This window comes from Phyllostomus hastatus, unplaced genomic scaffold (assembly GCF_019186645.2).
Source record: "Phyllostomus hastatus isolate PE091 unplaced genomic scaffold, TTU_PhHast_1.1 phas_contig_210, whole genome shotgun sequence".
Lineage (NCBI taxonomy): Eukaryota > Metazoa > Chordata > Mammalia > Chiroptera > Phyllostomidae > Phyllostomus > Phyllostomus hastatus.
Genome location: NW_025333737.1, coordinates 30,890,682 through 30,914,407, shown reverse-complemented (window position 1 = coordinate 30,914,407; position 23,726 = coordinate 30,890,682). Strand labels below are relative to the sequence as shown.

General features: G+C 45.9%; 1 protein-coding gene across 4 annotated transcripts in view; it reads right to left on the bottom strand.

Annotated features, from left to right (window-relative positions):
* The window catches only part of ATP6V0A1 (ATPase H+ transporting V0 subunit a1), a 47,068-nt gene extending 23,375 nt beyond the window's left edge, over positions 1–23,693 (bottom strand). For 2 of the 4 annotated variants that reach the window (XM_045837228.1, XM_045837229.1), the window contains exons 1-11: positions 23,554–23,693; positions 21,512–21,673; positions 13,737–13,815; positions 12,467–12,564; positions 11,784–11,912; positions 6,062–6,165; positions 5,600–5,726; positions 4,865–4,947; positions 3,678–3,771; positions 1,369–1,581; positions 489–639 (exon numbers count right to left, since the gene is read on the bottom strand). In XM_045837228.1, the coding sequence (XP_045693184.1) occupies positions 489–639; positions 1,369–1,581; positions 3,678–3,771; positions 4,865–4,947; positions 5,600–5,726; positions 6,062–6,165; positions 11,784–11,912; positions 12,467–12,564; positions 13,737–13,815; positions 21,512–21,628 (1,195 nt within the window). In that variant the 5' untranslated portion in view covers positions 21,629–21,673; positions 23,554–23,693. The remainder of the gene's footprint in view (positions 1–488; positions 640–1,368; positions 1,582–3,677; positions 3,772–4,864; positions 4,948–5,599; positions 5,727–6,061; positions 6,166–11,783; positions 11,913–12,466; positions 12,565–13,736; positions 13,816–21,511; positions 21,674–23,553) is intronic. The other 2 variants (XM_045837230.1, XM_045837231.1) reach the window with 1 other exon arrangement.
* Between the last annotated feature and the right edge of the window lie 33 nt (positions 23,694–23,726).

The following is a 23,726-nucleotide window of genomic DNA, read 5'->3' as shown; positions in this document are numbered from 1 at the left end:
TATGAAAACGCTACACACATTTTTATTGCATGACTTTGGCTTCGTGGTCAACCAAGGTCTCCACATCACGTGTGCTGTAAAACCTAAGAACAGGAGTGCTTCCTGGAGATCAACAGGCACCTCTTGACAGGAATTACACTTGAGCTGAGGTCTTGATAACTTCAGTTTTTTTCCTTTTAAAGACTTTATTTATTTTTAGAGAGAAGGGAGGGGAGGGAGAGAAACATAGATGTGCAAGAGACACATCGATCGGTTGCCTCTCTCACGCCTCCAACCGGGGACCCATCCCGCAGCCCAGGCATGTGCCCTGACTGGGAATCAAACCGGCGACCCCTCGGTTCCCAGGCTGGTGCTCAGTCCACGGAGCCGCAGCAGCCAGGGCAATATCTTGAGTTTTAAGCCAGTTGTTCAATAGCATTTAAAGTGATGCACTGAAAGCTACAACAAGAAAATAAAACCTCTAGAGAGGAAATGATTCGAGGTTTTACCTGGATTTATCTCTCGGTACGTTCCAATCCCGTAGGCATCCACGATGTTCTGAAAGCCGTCCGTGAACTTGTTGGTTTTGTTGTAGGTGGGGGGGGTCTGGTTTGTCTGCATCCTGTTCAGAATGGAGGGCACGGTGGAGCCGCTGTGTTCCTGGGGAGCAGGGAGCACGCCAGTCACGACGGGCCATCCGGGATGTGCACCCAAACCCACCCAGCGGTGCGCACAACGTGCATTTTATTCTGTGGGAATTGTGTCTCCACCTTCCACAGTCTTCGGGGGAACTGAAACTCGGTATAAAGTGTGCAGCGAAAGATTTGGATTCAGTCTTGGGAAGAAAACCTTACCGTGAAAAAACACTTAGTTCTAAAATGTGTAACCAGCAAAAACATGGCACATAAAGCTAGTACCCCCGCTCCACACACATATACCGCCCTTAACACGGACCATCTTGCACGTTTGCACGTCAGCCTCTCCACGGGACCCATGATACACGTGGGGCCTCCTATTTCACAGCCCGACCCCGGCCAGTGCCCTCTGCTCAGGGCAGCGGCTCTAACTCCCAAGTGAAGCTCCAGGGTTAGACCCCAGAAACAGTCTAATGGGCTGAGAATGGGGTCAGGAAATGCCGTTCTGCTCCTGAGCTACCCCGAAGAATCACGGGTCTATGACTGAGTCATTTAACCTTTTTTGAACCGCCACGTGCACATTTGGAACGAAAGGACACGTATAAAATGTATTATCGGAATACGAGGTGAGCACAAGACGAATATAATAAAGAACTCTGGAAGTAAAAATGCCGTGCAACGTAATTAACGTGACCGTTGGCGGGAACCCCTTTTCTCCGGCCGCTGGCCGCACCGCGAGCCTCGGGGGACTCACCGTGCCCCTTCGGAGCGCGAACTGGATAGAGTCGAGGTCGGTGACAGGGCACCAGACCTCTGCAATCAGACACTTCTGAGTCACGTCTATGTTGCACATGTTCAGCGTGTGGTAGATGGCCTTCATCTTCCGCACTTTGATGAACCAGACTCGGATGTTCTTGGCAGCCGCCTGCAGAACCCTCTGGCGGTGGTCCTCTGTTTGATTCAGCACCTTTGGGAGAGAGAGGACCGTGGGAGGGACGCTCCCAGCACCAACCCTCAACCTCCGGTTGTGAATGGCAAAGAGGTGTGGTTTTCTGAGAAGGGTTACTGGGGATCTGTTTTTTTTTTTTCCTTCCTTTGGCTACAATGGCTTTTGAGGGCGGGGCCAAAGTATACGAAGTTCGAGTTCCAGTTACTAACATTCATTTTTGCTTAGCTCCAAGCTCAAGAGAAACCTGAGAGGACAGATTTTGCCTTTTCGCTACACATTCAACCTTACTTCCAAGTCTACAATGGAGCCACGTGGCCACTGGCTTTTACGTGGATTGTGGACGAGTGGGGACGTTCCACATGAGGCCCGTGACTCGGACTCAGAGAAGCCAGCACCACAGGCCCAGGCGCTGACAGAGGAGCGAGTCCGCACTGAAGAACAGCACGCTGCAGAACCCCCTGTTCGAACGTCAGCCCCCCCACATCAGGGAGCAGTGGGGGAGGGGCCGTGCTGACCCACCGCCTGCTTGTGTCGAGAAAGACCCCGTGACCGCAGACAGGAGGGTCCGGAACCCTGAGCGGGGATCAGACGGCCACACCCCACTGTCCTCGCAAGCAGATAAAGCTTTACCTTCCCGTCAGGCTTGGGGGGCGGGGCACTGCCTCGGTGCCGACCCTCTGGAAACCAGGTGGCCAAGACTAAGTACGTGGGAGAGTGTGGCAGGGACATGTCCCACTCTGCTGCCTTATTTGTCGCCAGACAGTCAAGATTTTAACGGCAGAAAAGGGGCTGAGCTGAAACTGGGCAAGCAACCGGCCGCTCATATTTCTGTGTGAACAACTCTTAAATCTCTGCATCTCTTTGAAGAGGAAAAAGCTCTATCCTAGTCATTTTAGCACAGTCTCCTTCGTAGCTCTTCAAGTGAGTTCAGCAAGCAGTAGTAACTACTCCCTGAACCATGGCCTTGGGCAGTAGAATGTGACTTCCACAGAGAGGTTTAAAAAAAAAAAAGCTACAGCCTGTTAGGGAAACGCTTAAATCACTTGAGAATAAAGGAACGAGGCTACTATTCCTCCTCCTGGCTGTGCAATTTCGCAGTCACTACTGTACCTTCTGGAAGAATGCTGAATAAACTTATAAGTGATGTTCTGCTTGCTTTTTTCTTTCCCTATCCCTGCCACCCCATCTCACTCTTCGGTATTCAATCTTTTTAAAGTTTCAGCTCATGCAGCTGGGTGGCACAGACACTTTAAAACCTACCCATGAGCCTGGGAAGGGGGAAGACAGTCCCAGAAGCCAGAATGTACTATTATGGCCGATCACCCTGCGGCAGTGTTGGCTGAACAGGCAGGCGTATCTCGAAGGAGCCGGCAGTAGGTCCATTGCTGGGTCACGTGTGGCGGGGGTTGGAGGGGAAGATGAGGGAAAATGCGAACTGCAGCCTACCTCGGGCAGCTGTGCCCCTGCTGGGACGACACGCCTTCGGGGCTGGCATGTTTACTAAGGGTTCAAGGGGCACTCATCACATTCCTCCAACAGGAGACAGAGCCCCAGCTGGCCACCCTTTTCCTTCCCTGCGCACATGTAAATCGTGACACCTTCCCTGTGGCAAGCATGGTGTGTGTAAACCACACGCACTGTGCTTTGGTGAAAATCTAACGCAGTCTCCTTCTCGGGTACAAGAGTTACACCAGGACGCTTTGGCTAGCCTGCGTGGCTGACCTCCGCGAGGTGACCGGAGCGACACACGAGGGGCTGTCGGGAGTGGCTGCCTCGGTTCGCAGAGAGTGCGAGAGAGAGGGCGGAACTGACTCTGTACATACTTCTGTATTATCTGATTTCTTTCTCAACTAAGCATACATCTGACTCACCACCACGAGAACCGAATCCTCTAAGCAACAACGATTTCAGATGCATGGCATTCCTGTTTCGTCTGAGGATGATGAATGCTATTTTTAACAGTCATTCCCCACAACCCTTGCCCTGCTCCCAGGGGCACTCGGCTGGATTTGATATCCTGAGCTGCTGCGGGTGCCTGGTAAACTGTTAGTGTTTCAGGGACGGAGACTGGTCTTCTATTTCACAAAACGAATTCCCTGCAGCCCTCTGCGTACCATTTGCAGATCATCAATCCTGGTATTAACTCCAGAAGCCATTTCCTTCCTCTCCTGGGGCGTCTCGGGGCAGGGATAGAGGGAGGCCCGGAACCTGGAACGTACAGACACAGCCTGGAGACACGGACACTTCTTCACCTGTCCAGCTTAAATTATTTCAGAAAGTAATCCTGATTCGCTAGAAGGACCAAAGCAGGACTAGGTCTCAAACCGATGCACGATGGGTAGCAATGGTTTCTGGGGAGTAGCCTACAAACGGAATAATACCGTTGGAACTACCCTGACATTCTCTGTAGCTATCCAGTTCCCTTAGATGAAAAAAGCAAAAACCAGTAATATAAATGACTTCTTTTTAATGGCATGAAAGACAGATTCCCCGGGGCGGAATTTCAGAAAGGCTTAAGGACACACACACAGGGCCTGGGAAACGCCGCTGGGTAGGCAGACCCCTCGTGCCAGGTCAACAGCGCCTCTATAGATCAGGCATCCAAGTTACTTCCTTTCACGACAAGGAATGGTGGCTGTGACAGCACTTTAAAAACAAAGACACTGAGCCCTGGCTGGCGTAGCTCAGTGGGTTGAGTGTGGGCTGTGAACCAGCATCGCAGGTTCGATTCCCAGTCAGGGCACATGCCTGGGTTGCAGGCCACAGCCCCCAGCAACTGCACATTGATATCTCTTACTCTCTCTCTCTCTCTCTCTCTCTCTCTCCATTCCCTTTCTAAAATAAATAAATTTTAAAAAAAAAGACACTGAAATAGAGGACAGTGACCAGGGGGGGAGGGGGAGGGGGGGGAGGGGAGGGGGAGGGGGGAATTTCAGGGGAGAATGGGAAAGGTTTATAGGAACAAATATAAAGGACACATGGACAAAAACTAGTGGGGTGGGAATAGGAGGGAGGTGGGGAGGGATGGGTGGGTGGGCTGGAATGGGAGTAAAGGACAAAAAACTATTTGAACAATGATTAAAATAAAAATTTTTTTAAAAAAATTAAAAAAAAAACCCCGAAAACAAAAAAATGAACTTGGGCCATTCCGAATTGCGTAAAATAGCCTTGACATCATTAGTAGGTGTGTTCACCAGGTCAAGGCAAACCAAGAGGGTCTGTGTGCCACCGTTTGATGTTCTAAGGCTAAAAAGAGCTGGGCGGCCTGGCTACACCCTCGGCCGGGGCCCGTTTCTCTTACCCTTCGCAGATTTTCTTGACTCTGTTTTTCAGCTGATCGCCTTGGAAGAAGATGATGAACACCGACTTGTGCACGTAGTCGCCCTAGGCCCCGAACCAAAACCGCGAGTTCAGCCTTCCGCTCGGGAAGAAAACGTCTTAAGTAACTCCCTGCCTCGGTGGTGCAGGACCGGCCGTGACCCCGTGAGTACGTGTGCAGTCCTGCACCTGGCTCTGCAGCTCCCCTTCGATTGCATTCGCCTGTAATCGCTAAGCCACGAAACACTTTCTGTGTTTCCTCTTGATCTCAACCAGGAGCTTGACGCAGACTCTAGGATGATTCCCCTCTTAGTACAAGGCAGCCCTACTTGGCAACCCCACTTTAAACCTTATATTGCCCAAGTGCCGTGAGTACAGAGAGAAGAGAAGGGCCAGTCCCGTCTGTCCCCCGTGCTTCGAAATGCCCAGTTTGGAGCCAGATAGCTTTTGGTCCCTGGTAAGTAACAGCAAACACATACGGCTAAAGGCTAAAATAACTGGAAAAACCTATTTGCAATCAAAATAATACACAGACACAGCTTTAAAACGTGTCTGTCACGGCAGCTAAGAGGAACGGAGCGGCCCCTCTAGGCAGGGGCAAACACGAGGGCTCCGCGGTGGGTGGGAGGTCGGAGGCCAGCGGCGCCATGCTGGGCTACAGCGCTGAGGCCCCTCTGCAAGACCTACTACTCCACGAGACGCAGTTCCCTTGTCTTACAGTCACGGGGTCCTCCAGGGGGTTCTCGATCTCGGCCTGCCGCAGGAACACATTCCCCCGGCACACCCGCCAGAGCATGCGCTCGAAGGTAGGGATGCGCTCCCGGTTAATCACACCAGCCACGAAGCTGCGGGAAGAAGAGCCAGATGGGGCAGTCTGTTCCGCGCCCCGGGGTGCCAGGGTTCGCGACAAAGAAGGAAAACGAGGGGAGGGACGAGGACAATCACGAGGCTATGCCGCTGTTAGGTCGAAAGGACCCGATAAAGTTTTATTCCTGGGCCTGGAAGAGAGTTGCCAAAACACAACTCAGGAACCGAGTCCAAACTGACTTGGAAACACCTCTCCACAGGCTCAGGGGAGTGTGCATCCGGAGGCAAGAGAAGGCCAGCCTCTTGCTCAGTCGAACAGCGAAAACCAGCACGGCCCCACGGAGTGCGTACGGAGGCCTGAAGTGGTACCTACCCGAGCCTTAAAGGCGTGCCTCTGCCCATCTCACTTGGCTCCAGCAGGGACGAGGACTCTTCCAACAGGTCTGGATCCGCCATCTGCTGATGATGCAATTCAGCCTGAATTCACAAATCAATTAATATCTAATGAAAATAGTTAGTGGCATGCAGGGAACGAGGAACCAGGAGATGAGTTCAGAAAATAAAGATGAAAAACAAACCACCGAAAGAGAAGACATACCCACACAAGGAACACAGGGAGGACACGGAAAGGAAATCAAGGAAAGAAACAAGAGGGAAAGAAAGCATAACGGACCCAGGAATGCCACTGGGGAGACGGCTTAAGAAATTAAAAAAAAAAAAAATTAAAAAGAAAACAACATGAGATGATGGTGACTTGTATAAATCTCACTTGGTGGAAGCCATTTTTCCTCTTATATTTTCCTGAGTGAGCCGTGAGAGCGCCAGGAAATACCTTTTCGTGGGGGTAGAAGCCGGAGTGTTTCTTCCTTTTGAGCAAACACAGGGCGGCTCGGCACAGGCGCTCAACGCCCCGTTTCCAGGCAGCTGCAAACTAGAGCTCTCCCTGCGCGAGAATGGGAACGACGCAGACTCTCTTTCCGGGGAGGAAAGCAGAGCGTCGTCACAGTGTGTGTGATCTGAAGAGAGGCAGGAGAGATATCTCCAGGTGGCTAGATTTTCTGTGCTCTTAAAAACGTAAAATACAAGAACTTGCAGCACGGCCGCTGTTTCGAACACTCCCAACTGTGGGGTTTAAAGAGCAGGGCTTTCTCCAAAAGGGTAAGAAGTACCACAGCTAGACAGGCCCAGGCCTCCGCTGCCTCCGTAAAGGGGAGAAAAAGTGAAAGCGTGTCTGAATGTCCTAGCTTCTGAGCAGGAATCTGGGAATAGTAAAAAGTCCGTGTACGCTTTACAGTTTAAGGATTCTTGAGAACATAGCTTCATCCAGTAGTCTAAATCAAGTGAAGCGAAGAGAGTAACAGCTATTAAGCCAGCAGAGAGTGGGCGGGCTAGTTTAATTGTTTGGACTTAAAATGATTTCCACCATGACAGTTTATACAATGCAATGAAGGAGCAGAGGGACCTTCTCAGATGTGCTAGGTCTGTATTTCCTGACCTCCCTCTGGAGCACACCCTGCCGCTTTCGACTCCCGCGAGGAAGGAGCAGCTGCCCTAACAAAATAAAGGCCAGTCACCGCCTCCACTGCCCGATCTCCCCAGCTTCAATATCCATGCACTTCTTGTCTGACCGAGGGCTAAAAGGAAACCAGAACGATCTCCTTTGTCAAGAGCAAAGTTAATGCAAAAAAAAAAAAATCGGGAAAACTTTTCTCTGTCATTTTCATTCTGAATTTCACGATTCGACTTCTGTCAACTCATGAACCAAAACCGCCTCATGGGAACCTCAAATACAAGTCTGAAAGCCTGAAAAAGTGAAAGCAATTGTTTTAGGAAGTAAATTCTAAAAGCAGGATCAACTTGGATCCAAAAAGAAAAAAAGGGAAGGGCCACCCTGAGCCTGCCAGAGAGTGGAAGGGCAGAGAAATCCTGTCACTCGATTTGGAATCACGGTAACCAGGGCACAGGTTACCGCCTGCTGCCAAATGGAAGTCCAGGGGGCCCTTCTGGTTTCTACCAAAAGTCAAATCCGATGATGATGAGCTGCACACAATTTATTTTGAGGATCCCGATGATCACCACATTTCCGCTTGCTCTGGGGATTCCCCCGGCACAAACCAGTGAAAGGAACTGCTCCTCGCAGGACTCCCGCCTCCTCCCCCGTGGGGCCCCCGAGACCTGGGCTAAATCGGCCCTGGAGATCAGGCTCAGAGCAGGCACGTGCTCTAAAGGCGACCAACGATGCTATCTGGGACTCCTTTGGTTAGAAACTTGCAATAATATTCTAATTCATAATTTCACTACTTCATACCTAAGAATCCTACATCTTAGACGGGAAAGTTAAAATTTTTTAAATAAAATAACCGTGCCTGCCCTGGCTTAGTTGGTTGGAGCATCGTCCCATAACCGAAAGGTTGCGGGTTAGATTCCTGGTCAGAGGACATGCCTAGGTTGTGGGTTCGATCCCCAGTCTGGGCGCGTACAGGAGGCAACCAACTGATGTTTCTCTCTCCCTATCTCTGTCCTTTAAAGCAATGAAAAAATGTCCTCAGAGGAGGATTAAAAAAAAAAAATTAAAGTAATCGTGCCTGATGAGAAAATAGGATGACCAGAACCAGTAACTGAAGGGCTTTAAAACAACCTCTAAAACCATGTCTTCGAGTATCTAAATCCTAATCCGGGTTCTCCAGTAACACTAACGGCACTGCCTACATTCCTCTGAGTCACTCGCTCTGCCCCTGGTTTAGCCCCCTGCCCAATCAGAACACTGAAACCAGGCCTTGAAAAGGGAAGTAGCACAGCTTCGCCGTCCCAGCTCTAACATATAAGCAGCACGTTCCGTTCACGCTACGTGAGTTACCAAGAGCAAACGCTTCTATTCCCATCTAACACTAAGAAAGAAATTACGCTTTGTCGCCTAAGGTATTTGCCCGCACCCTAAATGGAAAGATGGCAGATGGAAAAGAAAAGTAAGGAAAGCGGATGAATGGAAAACTCAGAAGGAAAGGAAGGAGGGATCTGCATGCCATTAACCATTACTTTTCCAGTCTTCTTTACGCTCTCATATGCTATGGTGCTTATGGTAAAAGGTGCAGAGAAATCTCTCCAGCTCTTACAGGTCTTCATAAGCAAGAAGACTGAGAAAAGGATAATCATTAACAAGTCATTTTAAATGCTATGGATAAGAAATGGCGAAGTCGGATTCGTAATCATCTTAAATCATGAGAATATTCAATGTGTTGACCTTTCCCCTTCTACGCCCCTCACCAATCACAAATAACCCTTTTACCAAAAGATGGAAAGAATCATTCTCTGATTTAGCCATTTTCTGCTAACTCATTATTATACATTATTAATCACATTCACCAGAAAGAAGGCTTTGAAATCGGTAGTGTTTTAGGCCATTTGCAAATCTTCTCATTTGTTTTAGGCCATTTGCAAATCTTCTCATTTCAGGCATGGAAGAAAATCTCATGGAAAAAACCTATGTTTTCAAGATTTGCGGGTCTCAAGTTTCCTTATCTTGTGTGTTATTTAAAGCGTGCGTTCACACACACACACACACACACACACACACACACACACACACACACACAGTGACTCTGTGAGGTCCGGTCTGTTGTGGCAGCGACCTCTGAGGCTGCTGTTTAGTAACAGCAGGGCAATGGCTACTGGGAGGGACCTGGCTGAGGCGGCAAGCCAGTGGCAAGAGCAGGCAAGGCCCTTGGGGAGAAGACGCAGAGTGGGTTCCTGCCAGACTCTCTGCGCTGCGCCGAGGATGCTGGGAACGAGAGGGGCTGATGACCGAAGTGGCCAAAGAACCTCTCCCAGCCAAGACCTCGTGTTCCAAAGCACTTCCAGAAGAGTGTGTGTGTGTGTGTGTGTGTGTGTGTGTGTGTATATGTTTGAATGTTTTGCTTAAATAGGAGGGAAAAACAACTCGTCGTGGACTGGGCGTGAAGGTCGCGAAGACTCAGAGCTGGGCTTCTCAGCGTGGGCTCTTCCCCTGGGGGTGTGTCGATCACAGAGAAGTGCCTAAACCCTAACTTAGGATTTTAACATCTTGTATTGTCTTTCCAAGTAGTTCCTCTTATTTAATTTTTACTATTTTTTTTTAAAAATTATAACGTAAAGTTTAAATAACTATTTCTCTTAAGGGAGTCCATCTGTCCATCTTTATTCAGAATTTCTTGTGGAATGAACTAGACCAGGAAGCCTATTTCATTCCGTAAACTCGGGAGGTTATGAAAGACCTTTGCAGCAACATCTTAGCAGTAAACAAAGACTATATCAAAAGGAAAAAAGAGGAGGGGGGAGAATGAAGCCCCGAATGACGCTAAAAATAGCAGGGCTTTGATCTGGAGGCCAGGTTCACACTGCGTCGTCCGGGGCCGCAGCTGGAACACATTTAGACGGGCTGCTATCTGCGGGCACCTGGAGTCTGGATGTTTCCTGATGTGACTAAGTGATAACATGCCTTGGGCACGGGCACCACGTCTTACTCATCTTATGCCTCACAGAGAGGAGGTGTTCCTCCAATCCTCAGTGAATTAATGAGGATGGATACAAGGCAGGCAGTGAGCACACTGAAACTCCAGATTACTTGTTCATTAAAGCCCCGGCGGCCCACTGGCCGTGCCTGTTGCAAAAGACCTGAAAGACCTGTAAAGAGTGCATCACAGTGTCCCACGCCCTCCAGTGGGAGGTAACTGGGGACTGCGGAAAGGAGCTACCGTCAGTCTCTGAGTTCTCAACTCAGGGAGCAGGCTGAATATTCACACCAAGCTTCTCTGAATAAACATTGCCAGATTCTGATTCTTGGAAGGACCAGGCAATTCAGTTCATGAGACCTTTCCCCCTTCCCTTGCCCCAGCAGATCTTTTTAATCAGCGTCGCTTCTCTAAGTGAAATCCTCAGTTATTGAGGAACGTATCACATTTTTGGATTTCTCTAGCACCCTGGTTCTCAAACTAGCCTGCCCTGGGATCAGCTGGTGAAAGCAGGCTGCTGAGCCGGGCCCTCAGAGCCGCGCCCTCAGAGCCCCTGACAGAAGTCTGGGGGGCGGGGCCAGGTGGGGGGGGGGTGTTGAGAATCTGCATGCTGATGCTGCTGGCTGCAGAAGTCCTGCTCTCGTCTAAGAACCACAGGGACTTGTCCTTTCCTCCAAAGACAGAAGCTGAAAGTAGAACTGAGAACACAGCAGCTGCTCACTAAAACGGCCCCTCTGTTTTTGAAACGTTTTGCCACACACGTACATTTTTTTTTTTTGAGCAAAGGAAATAAAGAACTTTATGGGAAGGCACACTGAACGGCGACTAGAACCATCTCTGAAGTGTCTGATGGTGCTAATCGGGTGGCAAAGTCACCTGTGAAAAAGAGAATCACCCATATTTTGAGCCATCAGAAAAAGCACGCCCAGGCTGAAAGCTAAGACTCCTTCCCAGGTTTAATTAGAAGAAGGAAGCCTGTCATCCGGCCACTTAGTCGCCTGCATATTTAATCCGGGGACTTAGTAACGTTTCCCCTGTATGGCAATGCAGTTGAGTTTATGTGAAAAATCCAGGAATGCTAAACAAGCATCCTACCAATATTTTCACACAGTATTAAAAAAACACGTACAAATTAAAGTGTTGCGTGTGCTGTCTAAAGTAGTTAAAAGTGTGCTCAAAGACTGATGGGCAAACGTAGAGAATAAAATTAAAATCTGATGGCAAAAGGTTTGGGGATTCAACTTTGGTTATCATATCACATATAATCAAATGTTTCTTGTCGCTTCAATTTTAACCTTAAACATTTACTTACCTGAATATGTAATGTAAAAATTTCAACTAACTATGTTTACACAACTACTTTAGGATTCCTTCCCCCATCTGGAGATGAAAAATTACAAAAAAAATGAAAAAATATACGAAACTATGTCTGGCTGTGTACTGCATGAAGAATGGAACATAATCTGATATTCCTGCAACTGAAACAGGGCGTGAAAATGGCACTGCTTTCAAACTAGCAAATTAAAATAATCATTGGAATAAAAATATGGCCCACTTATGCAGGTGTAGTATCAGCTGCTCAAACCCTGAAATAAACAATAGTCTGACCTCGTCAAAAAACTGCTGAGTTTTGCGAAGGATAAATTTTAATTCAGTCAGTTCCAGGAAGTTTCTCTTCAGAGCTTCCTGGTTTGTGTTGATTTCCTTCAGTTCATTTTCAATCTTCTCAAAATTAGCCTGCAAAACATGAAAGGGAATCAGACTAGTGACTCACACTAAGCTCAGTGCTTTTGCTCTGGAAGATACAAATTCATCTGTCCAACAAAGGTTTTGCCACCCTGATGGAAATCTTATATTGACCCTGCAAATACGTTTTTTTTCCCAGGGCAATTTTCATTATGAAAAATTTTGTTTAAAATCATCTTTGGTTATATGTTCTATCATACATTTGGTTGCATGTCTCAGGGGACTTCAGATGGATAAAATAGATATTGAAATCTATTGGCTATTCATTTATTTAGCCTATGAGATTAATACATTACTAGATAAACTGATATTAATTCAATAAGGTTTCAATAAGCCAGTAAACATTTATTTAGTGGCATGTGATACTGTTCAACAGACTGTTCCATGCCATAAGAAAGAGACTTCATTTTAATCCCATCCACAAGAAATTTGCAATCGATAGGCAATGCTGACAAGGACAGGGAGAATTACTCTACTCTCCACCCACTCAGCAATTTCTACATTTCGGCAGCAACAAAGTTATCCGGCTTCTCCAGAATGTTTACCTCTAAGTCAATCATGTCGCGGGGGAAGGGCACCTCTGGATTTTCGCCAGTGTCCATAATTGGAATATTAGCTTTTCTTATCTCTTTCTCCACAAATCCTAAAATGACAGAATCAAAACATTCATGTATAGCACGTGCCTGGAATTGCTAGTATTTGAGGAAATAATAAGAAGATGCCAAACATGGCTAAAAAAGAACTTCATTCTAAGAAAGATACTTTTACATAAAAGAAGCAGAACATGTAAGTCCTTTTTTTTCTCTACATTCCTCTTTCTCCTACCCCACATCCTCTAACGCACAGCTACTCCAGAGAGGGCTATCATCCCACCACCGCCTTCTTTCCTCTTCTGATCTTCAAACTGGCCCACACTTGCTTCAGCTCTGCACCCCGTGTGACTGCTACCCCAGAGTAGGATGGTTCTGGCCACAGGTACTGCTGGCAAAGCAGAACTACGGAAGAGCCGATTCAATAGCATGTTTGAAAACTGACACACTAGCAGACAACTCTAGGGGAAAGGGTTGCATTACAATGGAAAAAGAGTTGTCTATGTCTGTTGAAACACAACAAACAAAAAGCAAGAGGCAGAATAAGACCCCAAAACATGAGAAAAATGTTGGCAACTACTGACATTTTTTTTTTTTAGGATGGGGAGCAAATTTACCTATTAGCTAACGGAGAGCTGGCAGAGTATAAGAGCAAGATCTTGGGATTTAGAGCCAGATGAGACAACCTGGATTCAAATACTGATTCCATCATGACCACTTACATTACTGGTCCAAGTCACTTAACCTCTCTCATTTTTGGTTTCCTCATTTATGACATGAAGTCAACACCCATCTTGAAGGAATGTTGTGGGAAATGAATGAAATAAGGTACGCAAACACCCTAACTCTCAATCGGACCTTAATAACGGTTAGTTTCTTCCCTTATACATAAATAGCTCAGATTAAAAAGCAGCTAGGCTGACATCTAAAACTGATGGTAGTCTGGGTTCCATTTCTCAGAATCCTATAATGCAATTCTACTCGAAAACCCTTCCCACAAGAAACAAAACAAAACAAAAAAACGGTATTTTCAGCTTACAGCCTTGTTACCTCAAACAAGGTTTCCACTAAGTACTACCTACCCCAAACACCACAAATTCTATCGCATACTAGAAATTCATCTTAACATCAGAACCACAAGATTCTTCCTCCTTTCTTTTTCTCCTACACTATTTCCTTTCTTGATTAAGACAAAGGACTCATTATAGGGCCAAAGTGCACATACGAAGCTTTCGATCCATTTCTTCACATCTTCTGACTTCATTCACGAATTTGCGCTGGAAGACATTCACATCTGGATTTAACTGCAAAATAAGAACACAACACCAAATATTCAAACATTGCATCTATTTCCTCTGTTTCACAAGCAACACATCCTGCGAAGTGAGAGCCGACTTTTGTGTCAACATATGACGCAACACACTGATCCACCTTGGAGCCAGCTGCACCAACGGAAGACAGAAACCCCTCCCTCACTGCCGCTGCATATTGGAGTGGAGGCAAATCAGACACAGCGCAGAACGCTCTTCCCAGGCCCAAAGTCTCGGGGAGTCCCCTCCTCAACACACCACCGAAGCTCTGGACCACTAATGTAATAGAAGCTGCCTGGTTCCCCGTCTCTCCTTCTTCCCAATCAGGAAGAAATGGAAGGCACACTTCTCTTGTTCTTCTCTTCCAGGTTTGTCACCTTCTAAGGGACAAGCTGGTTCACTCATTCACACATCACAAGTAATGTTCACTTCTAAAAAAAGTATTATCTTAATCTTCACCCAAGGGCATGTTTATTGATTTTAGGGAGGAAGTGGGGTTGGGGGGGAGAGAAAGTGAAACATAAACATCAATGTGAGAGAGAAACATCAGTTGGTTGCCTCCCACGTGCGCCCTGACTAGGGACCGAACATGCAACCCGGGCAGGTGCCCTGACCGGGAATCGAACTGAGTGACTTATCACTTTGCGGAACAATGCCTGACCAACGGAGCCACATCTGTCAGGGCAGAAAGAACCGTTTCTGTCAACTCTTGTCCTTAACGTTCATTAGAACAATGCTTCCATCACAAAATTATAGGTCATGTGTGTTTAAGGATTTATTTGTGAATGATTGTAATAATTCCCTATAAAAGAGCTTCGTGACAATAAGAAGGAATTAGTACTTAATAACAGATATATATGAAGCAACTTAAACGATTTATGAAATGATAATGAAAATGCTTAAGACCAGACTTTGTAGGATGCAGCTAAAGTGGTAGGGAAAATTATAGCTTTAATTGCATATAACAGAAAAGACTAAAAATTAATGTACTAAATGTTCAAATTCAAGATGTAACAGGAAGTAGAAAACAACCAAAAAAAGCAGAAATGAGGGAAAATCCCAGAACAAAACAAAGCCCCAGAGAAGATGCCCCAGGTCAAAAGCTGGTTATTTTTGCTTAATATTTTATGTTATTATTATTATTTTTTCTTAACAGCTGGTCATTTGAAAAGACAAAATGGCCAAAATGTTTGTAAGACTGAGAGAAGGCAGAAATAACTATACCAATAAAAAAAGGCAACAGCACATAGAGAAGATTTTAAAAATATAATACTAAAACCCGCTTTATGCCAATAAAGTCTCAGAAAATTTACATCATAAAGAAACTATTTTCTAGAACAATATAACTACTAAAACTAACTAAAAAAAGACAGAATGAACCTATAATCTGAAAACACCAGGCCTGCAAGGTTTAAAGACAGGTTCCACTAATCATTCACAGACCAGAGAAGCCCAAATCTTAGAAAAATGAAGGAACATTCCTCAACTAATACCTGAGATTGGCCCGTGTAACCCTGGTACCAAACTAAGATAAGAATTGTTTGAGAAGGGGTCTTTATAGGCTGATATCGCTTATAAATAATTTTAAAATCTTAATAAAATATTAGAAAACTGAAACCTAAATTCTTTTTTGAGATACACCTCATGACCGGTTAAGTTTATCCCGGGCTTGCAAGCATGACATTATGTTTTAAAAGAAAACTATACAAATGATGATGAGCATATGAAAAAACGCTCCCCATCGTTAGCCGTAAGGGAAATGCAAATCAGAACCACAGTGAGACACCGTTTCATACCCACTGGGGTGGCTGTAATTTTTCTTTTCTTTTTTTTTTTCAGGACTATAATATTCTTTTTTTGTTCTTAAAAGTGATATTTCTTTATTTTGTTTTATTGATTATGCTATTATAGTTGTCCCATTTCCCCCCTTCATTCCCCTCCACCTTGCACACCCCCTCCCACCCACATTCCCCCCTTTAGTTCATGTCTGTGTGTCATAAGTTCTGTAGCTTCTACATTTCCCATACTATTCTTGCCCTCCCCCTGTCTATTTTCTACCTACCATCTATGCTGCTTATTCTCTGTACCTTTTCCCCCTCTCTCCTCCTCGCACTCCCCTGTTGCTTGGTACATCATCCCCAAGCCCTTAGTATATGAAATGTTAAAGGGACTTCTCTAAGAAAAAGAAGATTAAAAAAAGCACGTATAGTAAAATGACAGCAAACTCACAATTATTAACAACCACACCTAAAGCAAAACCAAAAACAAACTAAGCAAACAGCTAGAACAGGAGCAGAACCACAGAAATGGAGATCACATGTAACTTTTCTTTAACGGAAAATAACAAGTGCTTGTGAGGATGTGCAGAGACTGGAGCCCTCGGGCATTGCTGGTGAGAATGCAAAACGGCGTGGTTGCTGTGGAAAGCCATCTGGGGGTTCCTCAAAAAGTCAAACCACACGATTACCACATGATCCAGCAACTCCACTCCTAGGTGTACTCATATATCCCAGAGAAGTGAACACAGGTACCCAAACAGATACTTGCACACAAATATTTACAGCAGCACTACCCACAGCAGCCAAAAGCATGGAAACACCCCAAGCATGTTCATCAGCTGCTGCTGCATGAACCAAAACAGGCGGAACATACACACCAAGGGTACTGAGAGACGACAGGGAAGGACACACTAACACGCACTGTAACACCAATGAGCCCTGAAAACATTATGCTCAGTAAAAGAAGGCGGTCACAAGACTACCTACTGTAGGGTTCCATTTATATACAGGGTGGGGCTAACTAGGTTTACAGCTATTTGTATAGCAAACAATACAATAATAAAAAGTAATGCAAGAATAAACTCTGTTTCTCGTACTCGCAACTGTATGCCTCCTTTTGCCCCACCCAGTATAATGTCCAGAGTGAGAAAATCCACAGAGAAAGGTAGATCAAGTGGTTGCCAAGGGTTAGGAGGAAGAGGGGTGACTGCTAATGGGTACAGGGCTTCTTTGGGGGCTGATGAAATGTTCTGCAACCGGATAGTGATGACAGTCGCACAACCGTGTAAATACACTAAAACCCACTGAACTATATATACACTGCAAGAGGGTGACATTTTTGGTATATCTCGATTAAAAAGAACACGGGCAGTGGAATCGGATAATCCCGGGTGCTAGTCTCTGCGTCCCTGTGGTGGTGGTTTCTATCTCCGCCACACGTTCCTAATCTGTCCGCGCAAGGAGAACAGCAGGCTGCACTGGTCAAAAGCAGGCTCTGCTTTGCAGGGCTGTCATGGGAGATGCCTGCGTAATAATGCAAAATGCTCAACATGACATCTACTGAAAGAAAGGTTCATTGTCATCATGTTTGCGTCAGACAGCAAGGGGCCGACGAGTAGGACAGAGCATGTCAAAGAGCAGGAATAGAGGAGGGAACATAAGAGATTTTGAACAAGTTGAGTGAAGGAAACGTGTCTTCTCAATTGTCTCTCTGCACCCAGTGTAGTATCTTTTGCAGAGAAGATAGGAGATACCAACTACTTCTTATATTGAAACCAACCATTTTAATATGTTGCATATTTTTGAATTTAAAAAAAACGGTGCAAAAAGGCAGAAAAGTACAAATACATATTATAACACAGATGAACCTTGAAAACATTATGCTGGTGAAGGCAGCAGTCACAAAAGACTCTTTGCAGCCCTGGCTGGCGTAGCTCAGTGGATTGAGCGTGAGCTGCGAACCAAAGTGTCACAGGTTCGATTCCCAGTAAGGCCACATACCTGGGTTGCAGGCCATGGCCCCCAGCAACCGCACATTGATGTTTCTCTCTCTCTCTCTCTTTCTCCCTCCCTTCACTTCCTTCAGTGAACCACCTGGAGCAGTGGAGGTTATCTAAAGTACAAAAGCCAACTGTCCGAGGATGGTCAGACAGACAGAGAGACAGAACTGATCTTAGGACACTGCTGACTGTGGGTCTGGGCGCCATGTTACAAGAGAAGAGTACACCCCTGTTGTTCGGGTTTTCGGTTACACTCAGCTAAACACAATCCTGACCAGCATGCGCGTGCTGCTCTTCAGCTGGTTCCTGAAGGCCGCAATGTGTACGGTGAAATGAGGGGAAAGAAAGAACAGGGTAAGGATTTGAAAGGAAGAAACAGCTTGCTCTGTAACCGGCGCAGTAAAAAAGATCGTATCCAATGTGACAAAGTGTCAACAACCGGTGAATCTCCATAAGAGCAGTCAGGCTGGAAACTTTTCGAAATAAAATGTCTAGGAAGAAAAGTACCAATGTGCAAAAAAGAAAATGAAACTTTATGTATGACAAAATATACTATAAACAAAGGGAAAAAAAGACAAGCGACGGCCTAGCACTTATCAGTAAAGGTGAGAAAAAGGTTCGCTTCCACAAGGTATGAAGAACTTTTACAAATCCTGTAAGTTAACAAGCAAAAGACAAGCAAACCCCACAGCAAACAGGTAGAGGATGCGGACACTCACGGAAAGTGAAACCTATGATGTCCAATACACAGATAAAAAGATATCAAATGTGCTAATCTAGAAAATGCAAAATGAGACAGCAAGACACCACGTACCACCCACTGGGTGGGTGAACTTCTTTAAGTCTGAGCACAGAGGTGCTGACACAGTGGCGGAGTGCCGCCAGGGGAGCGGGGAGAGACGCATGCGCCGTGAAGTGCACCGTGCCGACACCCAACAGCCAGAGACGCACAGCGCACGCCGCAATGCCCGTCCTGGTTATATCCCCGGAGGGGCGGCAGGTCGCTGTGCTCCACACCATTTTCACAGCCACCCTAAGACCTCATGTGCCCTTTTCATTCTCACGGTCTCATGAGTGTCCGGCCGAGAATTCCAGAGTCACGTGGTGTCTCCACAGCAGACTGACTGCAGAAGCCAGTGAGACTCCAGCTTTCTTCCGTTAACTCAGACACTAAGAGGCTTTCAAAAGTGTAGAAGCAATACCACTCTTCTCACTGATTTTTTAAAATATAGCTATTTTTTACAAATATGTTATGATAACAGAGTTTTTTTATAATTTTTAAATGATTTAATAAATATTTTAAACATTTCTCAGTTTTAATTTCTAATTCAGTAACTATGAATAGCTATAACTCACATAAATACCCTTTAGGGATCTCTCTCTCTCTCTCTTTTTTTTAATTAAAAGATTTTATTTATTTATTTTTAAAGAAAGGAGAAGGGAGGGAGAAAGAGAGGGAGAGAAACATCAATGTGTGGTTGCCTCTCGTATACCCCCCACCGTGGGACCTGGCCTACAACCCAGGCATGTACCCTGACTGGGAGTTGAACCTGCGATGCTTTGGTTTGCAGCCTGCGCTCAATCCACTGAGCCACACCAGCCAGGGCTTATTTTTTTTTTAATTTTATGAGTTTAAAGAAGTCTTTAGACCAAAATGTTTCAGAACCACTATCCTGGAGGAACTAGCGAAGACAGTTTCACCAGGAGACATAGACAAGAATTTTCATTGCAACATTGTAATAGCAAAGAACTGCAATCAATCTAAACATTCATCAGAAGGGAATAATGATAAATTGTATATTCTTACAAGAACTATATAGCAATTTCAATAAAAGAACTAGCTGCAAGTACCAACATGGTCAAACCTCACAAATGTTAAGTTTAAAAAGCGCCTGCTGAAGGATACATACGAAATTATACTATATATTATTTAGTGATACATACATACATAGCAAAAGTGAAAAATACAAGCACATGGGAATGATAAAAGCAAAAGTCACTGTAGAAAGTTACCTCTGGGGAGGACGGGGGAGGAATGCATGGCAGGGACCTTCAATTATATGTGGAATGTTTATCTCTTAAGTACATAGTACAAATATAGTTATTCATTATATTACTCCCTGTAATTTTTTGTACGGTTGAAATACATCATAAAAGTTAAGAATGCTGAGTGGACCGAAAGGGTGTTAGAAAGGGAGACACTGTAGGATCAGATGAAGGACTGCAAGTTAAGGATGATTTAGATTTGATTTAGGTTTCAAGTCTAGAAAACTGGGAGAATATCAGTGCCTGATATTCTCAACCTCGGGAAGTCAGGAGGAAGAAACAGTTGGTGAAAAGGTAAGGTGCTGGGATTTAGATGTTCTAGCTTGAAAAGCAGGGACCTAGTCCTAGAGAGTATAAATTCAGAGAAGGTACATGGGAGGTCGGGGCCAGAAATATAGATTTGGGACTCACTGAATAAAGATGGAAAATTTGAGGACAGATGAGATCACCTGCCTCCCACCACCCCCCCCACCAAAAAAAAAACAACGATCAGTGAAGATGCGGGTGTGGAGGAGAGCGCTTAGGGAACACTGACCCCAAGGGCAGGGTGGAGGAGAAGAAAGAGGGGCTGGTGGAAGAAATCAAGAAGGTCTCAGAAAGGTAAGAAAAGGGACCAGGGATCGGGTCAGAAGGGATCTCCGAAAGAGATGGTATAAAAAGGTTCAAGTTCAAAGACTATGTCACTGGATCCTCTTTGTGCAGTTCCGGCTCAGACCAAGAACTTCCTGAAAGCCGCCAGCTTCAGGAAGCCAGCATCCACAAATCTCCCACTTTGCTGACCGCTCCTCTTTTTTTTTCCTCTTTTTTTCTAAATGTGATTGTTGTTCACGTACAGTTGTCTGTCTTTCCTCCCCAATACTTCCCCCCCCTCCCCGCCCCAGCCAGCCCCACCTCCCTCCCCTGATTCCACCCCCTCTGGGTTTTGCCCATGTGTCCTTTATGGTTGTTCCTGAAAACCCTTCCCCCTTGACCACTCCTCTTTCGCCTATCCATTCATTCCAGCAAATACTGATTGAGTGTCTTCTACGTGGGCACTAAGGATAAGATATTGAATGTCTCTGTCTTCGTGGTACTTAGATCATAGGGGAGGGAGACTTTAATCAACTACTCACTTGGATGAATGTAGAATCACGACTATAACGTATGCTGTCAGTGGGAGGTACATGAGCTTTGAGGTGGTCTAGTGGAGAACTGTTTCCTGCCCCCCTCCTTTTCAGCAGCATCTACCAGCTTGTAAGCCCCACAGGGCGTACTTTCTTATACGCTCAGACTGTCCATTTCTTTTGATGTCTTCTCCAACTTCCCAGCATAACGCTTCAGAATAATGGGGGTTCAGTATATGTTTACTTCTGTACTATACATCTGTAACTGGGCGTTTCAGATCTTGTAATAAATACGTCATGGTATATGGAAGAGCTATGAAGAAATCTCAGTACCCTGCTATGGGTGTTAAGGACCCCCAAAATAAAGTGCAAGCCTTGAACAGGTTAGTGTGGTGTCCTCCACCTGCATCCCAAGCAATTGCCTTGAGAATGCTTAGGATTATTCTCAAAGAGCGAAATAGTAAAAACATAAAAGGATCGGCACATGACATTCTCAGCTCCAGAAAGACAACTCAAAAAACTGTACCAAAAACAAGGCGGGGGTAGAAACGGGGAGGGCTGGGGGGTGGGTGGGTTGGGATGGGAGTAAAAGGCAGAAGACTGTACTTGAACAACAATTAAAATAAAAAAAAACTGCAATAGTAAGCTGTGTTATAATGTTATTTTTTGCAAATAAAAAGCAAAACATTCATCATAAGGCGACTGGCCATAACAAGAAAAATACAGTTCCGTGGTAATCCAGGAGCAACCCACAACCACTTACATCACGAAACTGAACCTTCCCGAGTTCTCCTAGTTCACTGACGCAACAATAAGCCGCTTCTGACTGTAGAAAAAGCTGCGCCAGCGTCATCTCCTCACTCCGGAAAAGTTCCCCCATGGCGCCAGACAGTACATCAACTGAGGACCTGGCTTTCTGTCCAACCTGAGGAAAAAAAGAAAAAATTACATGACCTTGGAAAGTACTCAGAGGGCTAACAGCAAACAACAGCCCAGGAAGTCTCTTCCGCTTTGCATGTCATGGATTCCTGCTCATGCTGACAGGTCTTTCACCACTGTTTTGACATCCTGCTTAGAACGATGGAAAGGAGAAATTGCTGAGGCTGTCTGTTACTGGATCCTCTTCCACAGAGGGCCTGATGAAAAGCCACTTCCTTTGCAGTCAAGATCAGGATCAAATGACAATATTTTGGGACCTCTCAATACATAAGAATGTATCCAGATTAAAAACAGGAACTGGGAATCCCAAACAGCTTTTGAATACCCTGGACACAGTATTATGAAGCAGTGACATTCACACTGCTCTGCGTGGTCTTCCCCTTGCGTCAGAAACAGAATCACTCACGTTCTACCCTCCTCTGTCCATGTGCATTCCTAACAGCCCAAGTCCCAGCATTACTCTAAAGCTATGGCTACCTCGAAGAGTTTAACCTTCCAAATTCCCCAGAAGGCACCATGTCCTCTCTAAAGAATCTAAATACATAATTATTATCTTAGAAAAATAAATAAAAAGGAACCAGCTTGCATATTATGCTCAATTTCAAGTCAAGCATAACAGGAATACACTGGTAATGACAAAGCAGTTTTATCAAGCCACCGAGAATAAGCTTTCCACCTCTGAAGCTTTCTGTTTCTTATCCCCACCTTCAAGATTAATTACATTGTCCCATCTGTTCAAGATTCTCATACATGAGCCAAAAAAGGTTTTGTTTTAGGGCCGTCGGGTCGCTGCCAGGTAAGAAAGACAATTTGCGCTATCAGTGGTCCTGAAACTGCAATTATTTTATTCTCCATCAGCTATTGTGAGGCACAGACTGTACCCTCTAAACTCAGCAAAACGTACAGTATTTTTAGTATCATGAGCGCATCCATAATGATAGGTGAAGCTGGCATCAAAGGGAGAATTACTCTTCGGGAAGGCTGGGAGACATTTTGAGAAATTTGAATGACAAAGCCTTTGTGCATTTGATGTTCAAGGCAACAGAACAACACACTCAGATATAAGCAAGAGATTATGTAGCTCGACTTCATGACTGTTTATACCTGAACCATCCAAATCAGCTGTTACCGGTCCCCAACACACATCGCCCTTCAATGATGGGATAGATTCCACAATCTCTAAACACACAAAATTACGCCTGATCAGCATAGTTCAGAGGCTGCCAATAATGACAGCCCACAATGAGTTGCCTCCCTCCTGTTTTTTAACGATTATGAGTCTCCCTTGAACATCTCTCCGACCGGAGCCAAACAGAAAACCACAGGCCAAAGCGATTAGGGGAATGGGGGTGGGGGGTGGGGGGGCTGTCACCAAACGAAGTAAGAAAAAACAGTAATTCTGCACGAGATGAATCCAAATAACGCGTCCTCGCGCACGACCTGTCACCCAATCCTCACCTAACCAGGTATTTAGATTCACCTGCTTCATTTCCTGTCTACCCGGTGAGTCCAGGCACACCTACCTCCTTAAGCAGGGACCAAAAGGGGAAAATCCTCAAGTTGGGACCACCTTTAAGAAGCCCCCCCCCCAAAATTCTTCGGACATCCCAATAACCTTCAGTTCCTCCGCATACCCCTTAAATGGGGGAAGGGATCACGGCCACTATAGGGGAGAGAATCTCCAATTCTTCTGTCCACAAGAGGGGTATCCAAAGAGGGGTGTCCAAAGAGGGCTGAACCCACATCTCCTTTCAGAGACCTAAGATCCCTGCCAATTCCTTTGACAAGCGAGGGGGCTGCCAGAAGGATTTCCTGTGCCCCTCGGAGGCCGTTTCCTGCCGCGCTCTACCTACAGCCCCCGCTCACCTCCAGCCGCCAGCGGGGCCACTACCAAGGCAGTCGCGGTAGACCCAACCCGCAGTCTCCCCAGCTCTGGGCTGCAGCGCCTGGACGTGAGTGCGTCAGCAAGGCCCCGCCCCCGCGCCGCCGGCGGACCCCGCCCCTAAGATAACCTCATTGAAGTGGGCCAATAGGGTGCG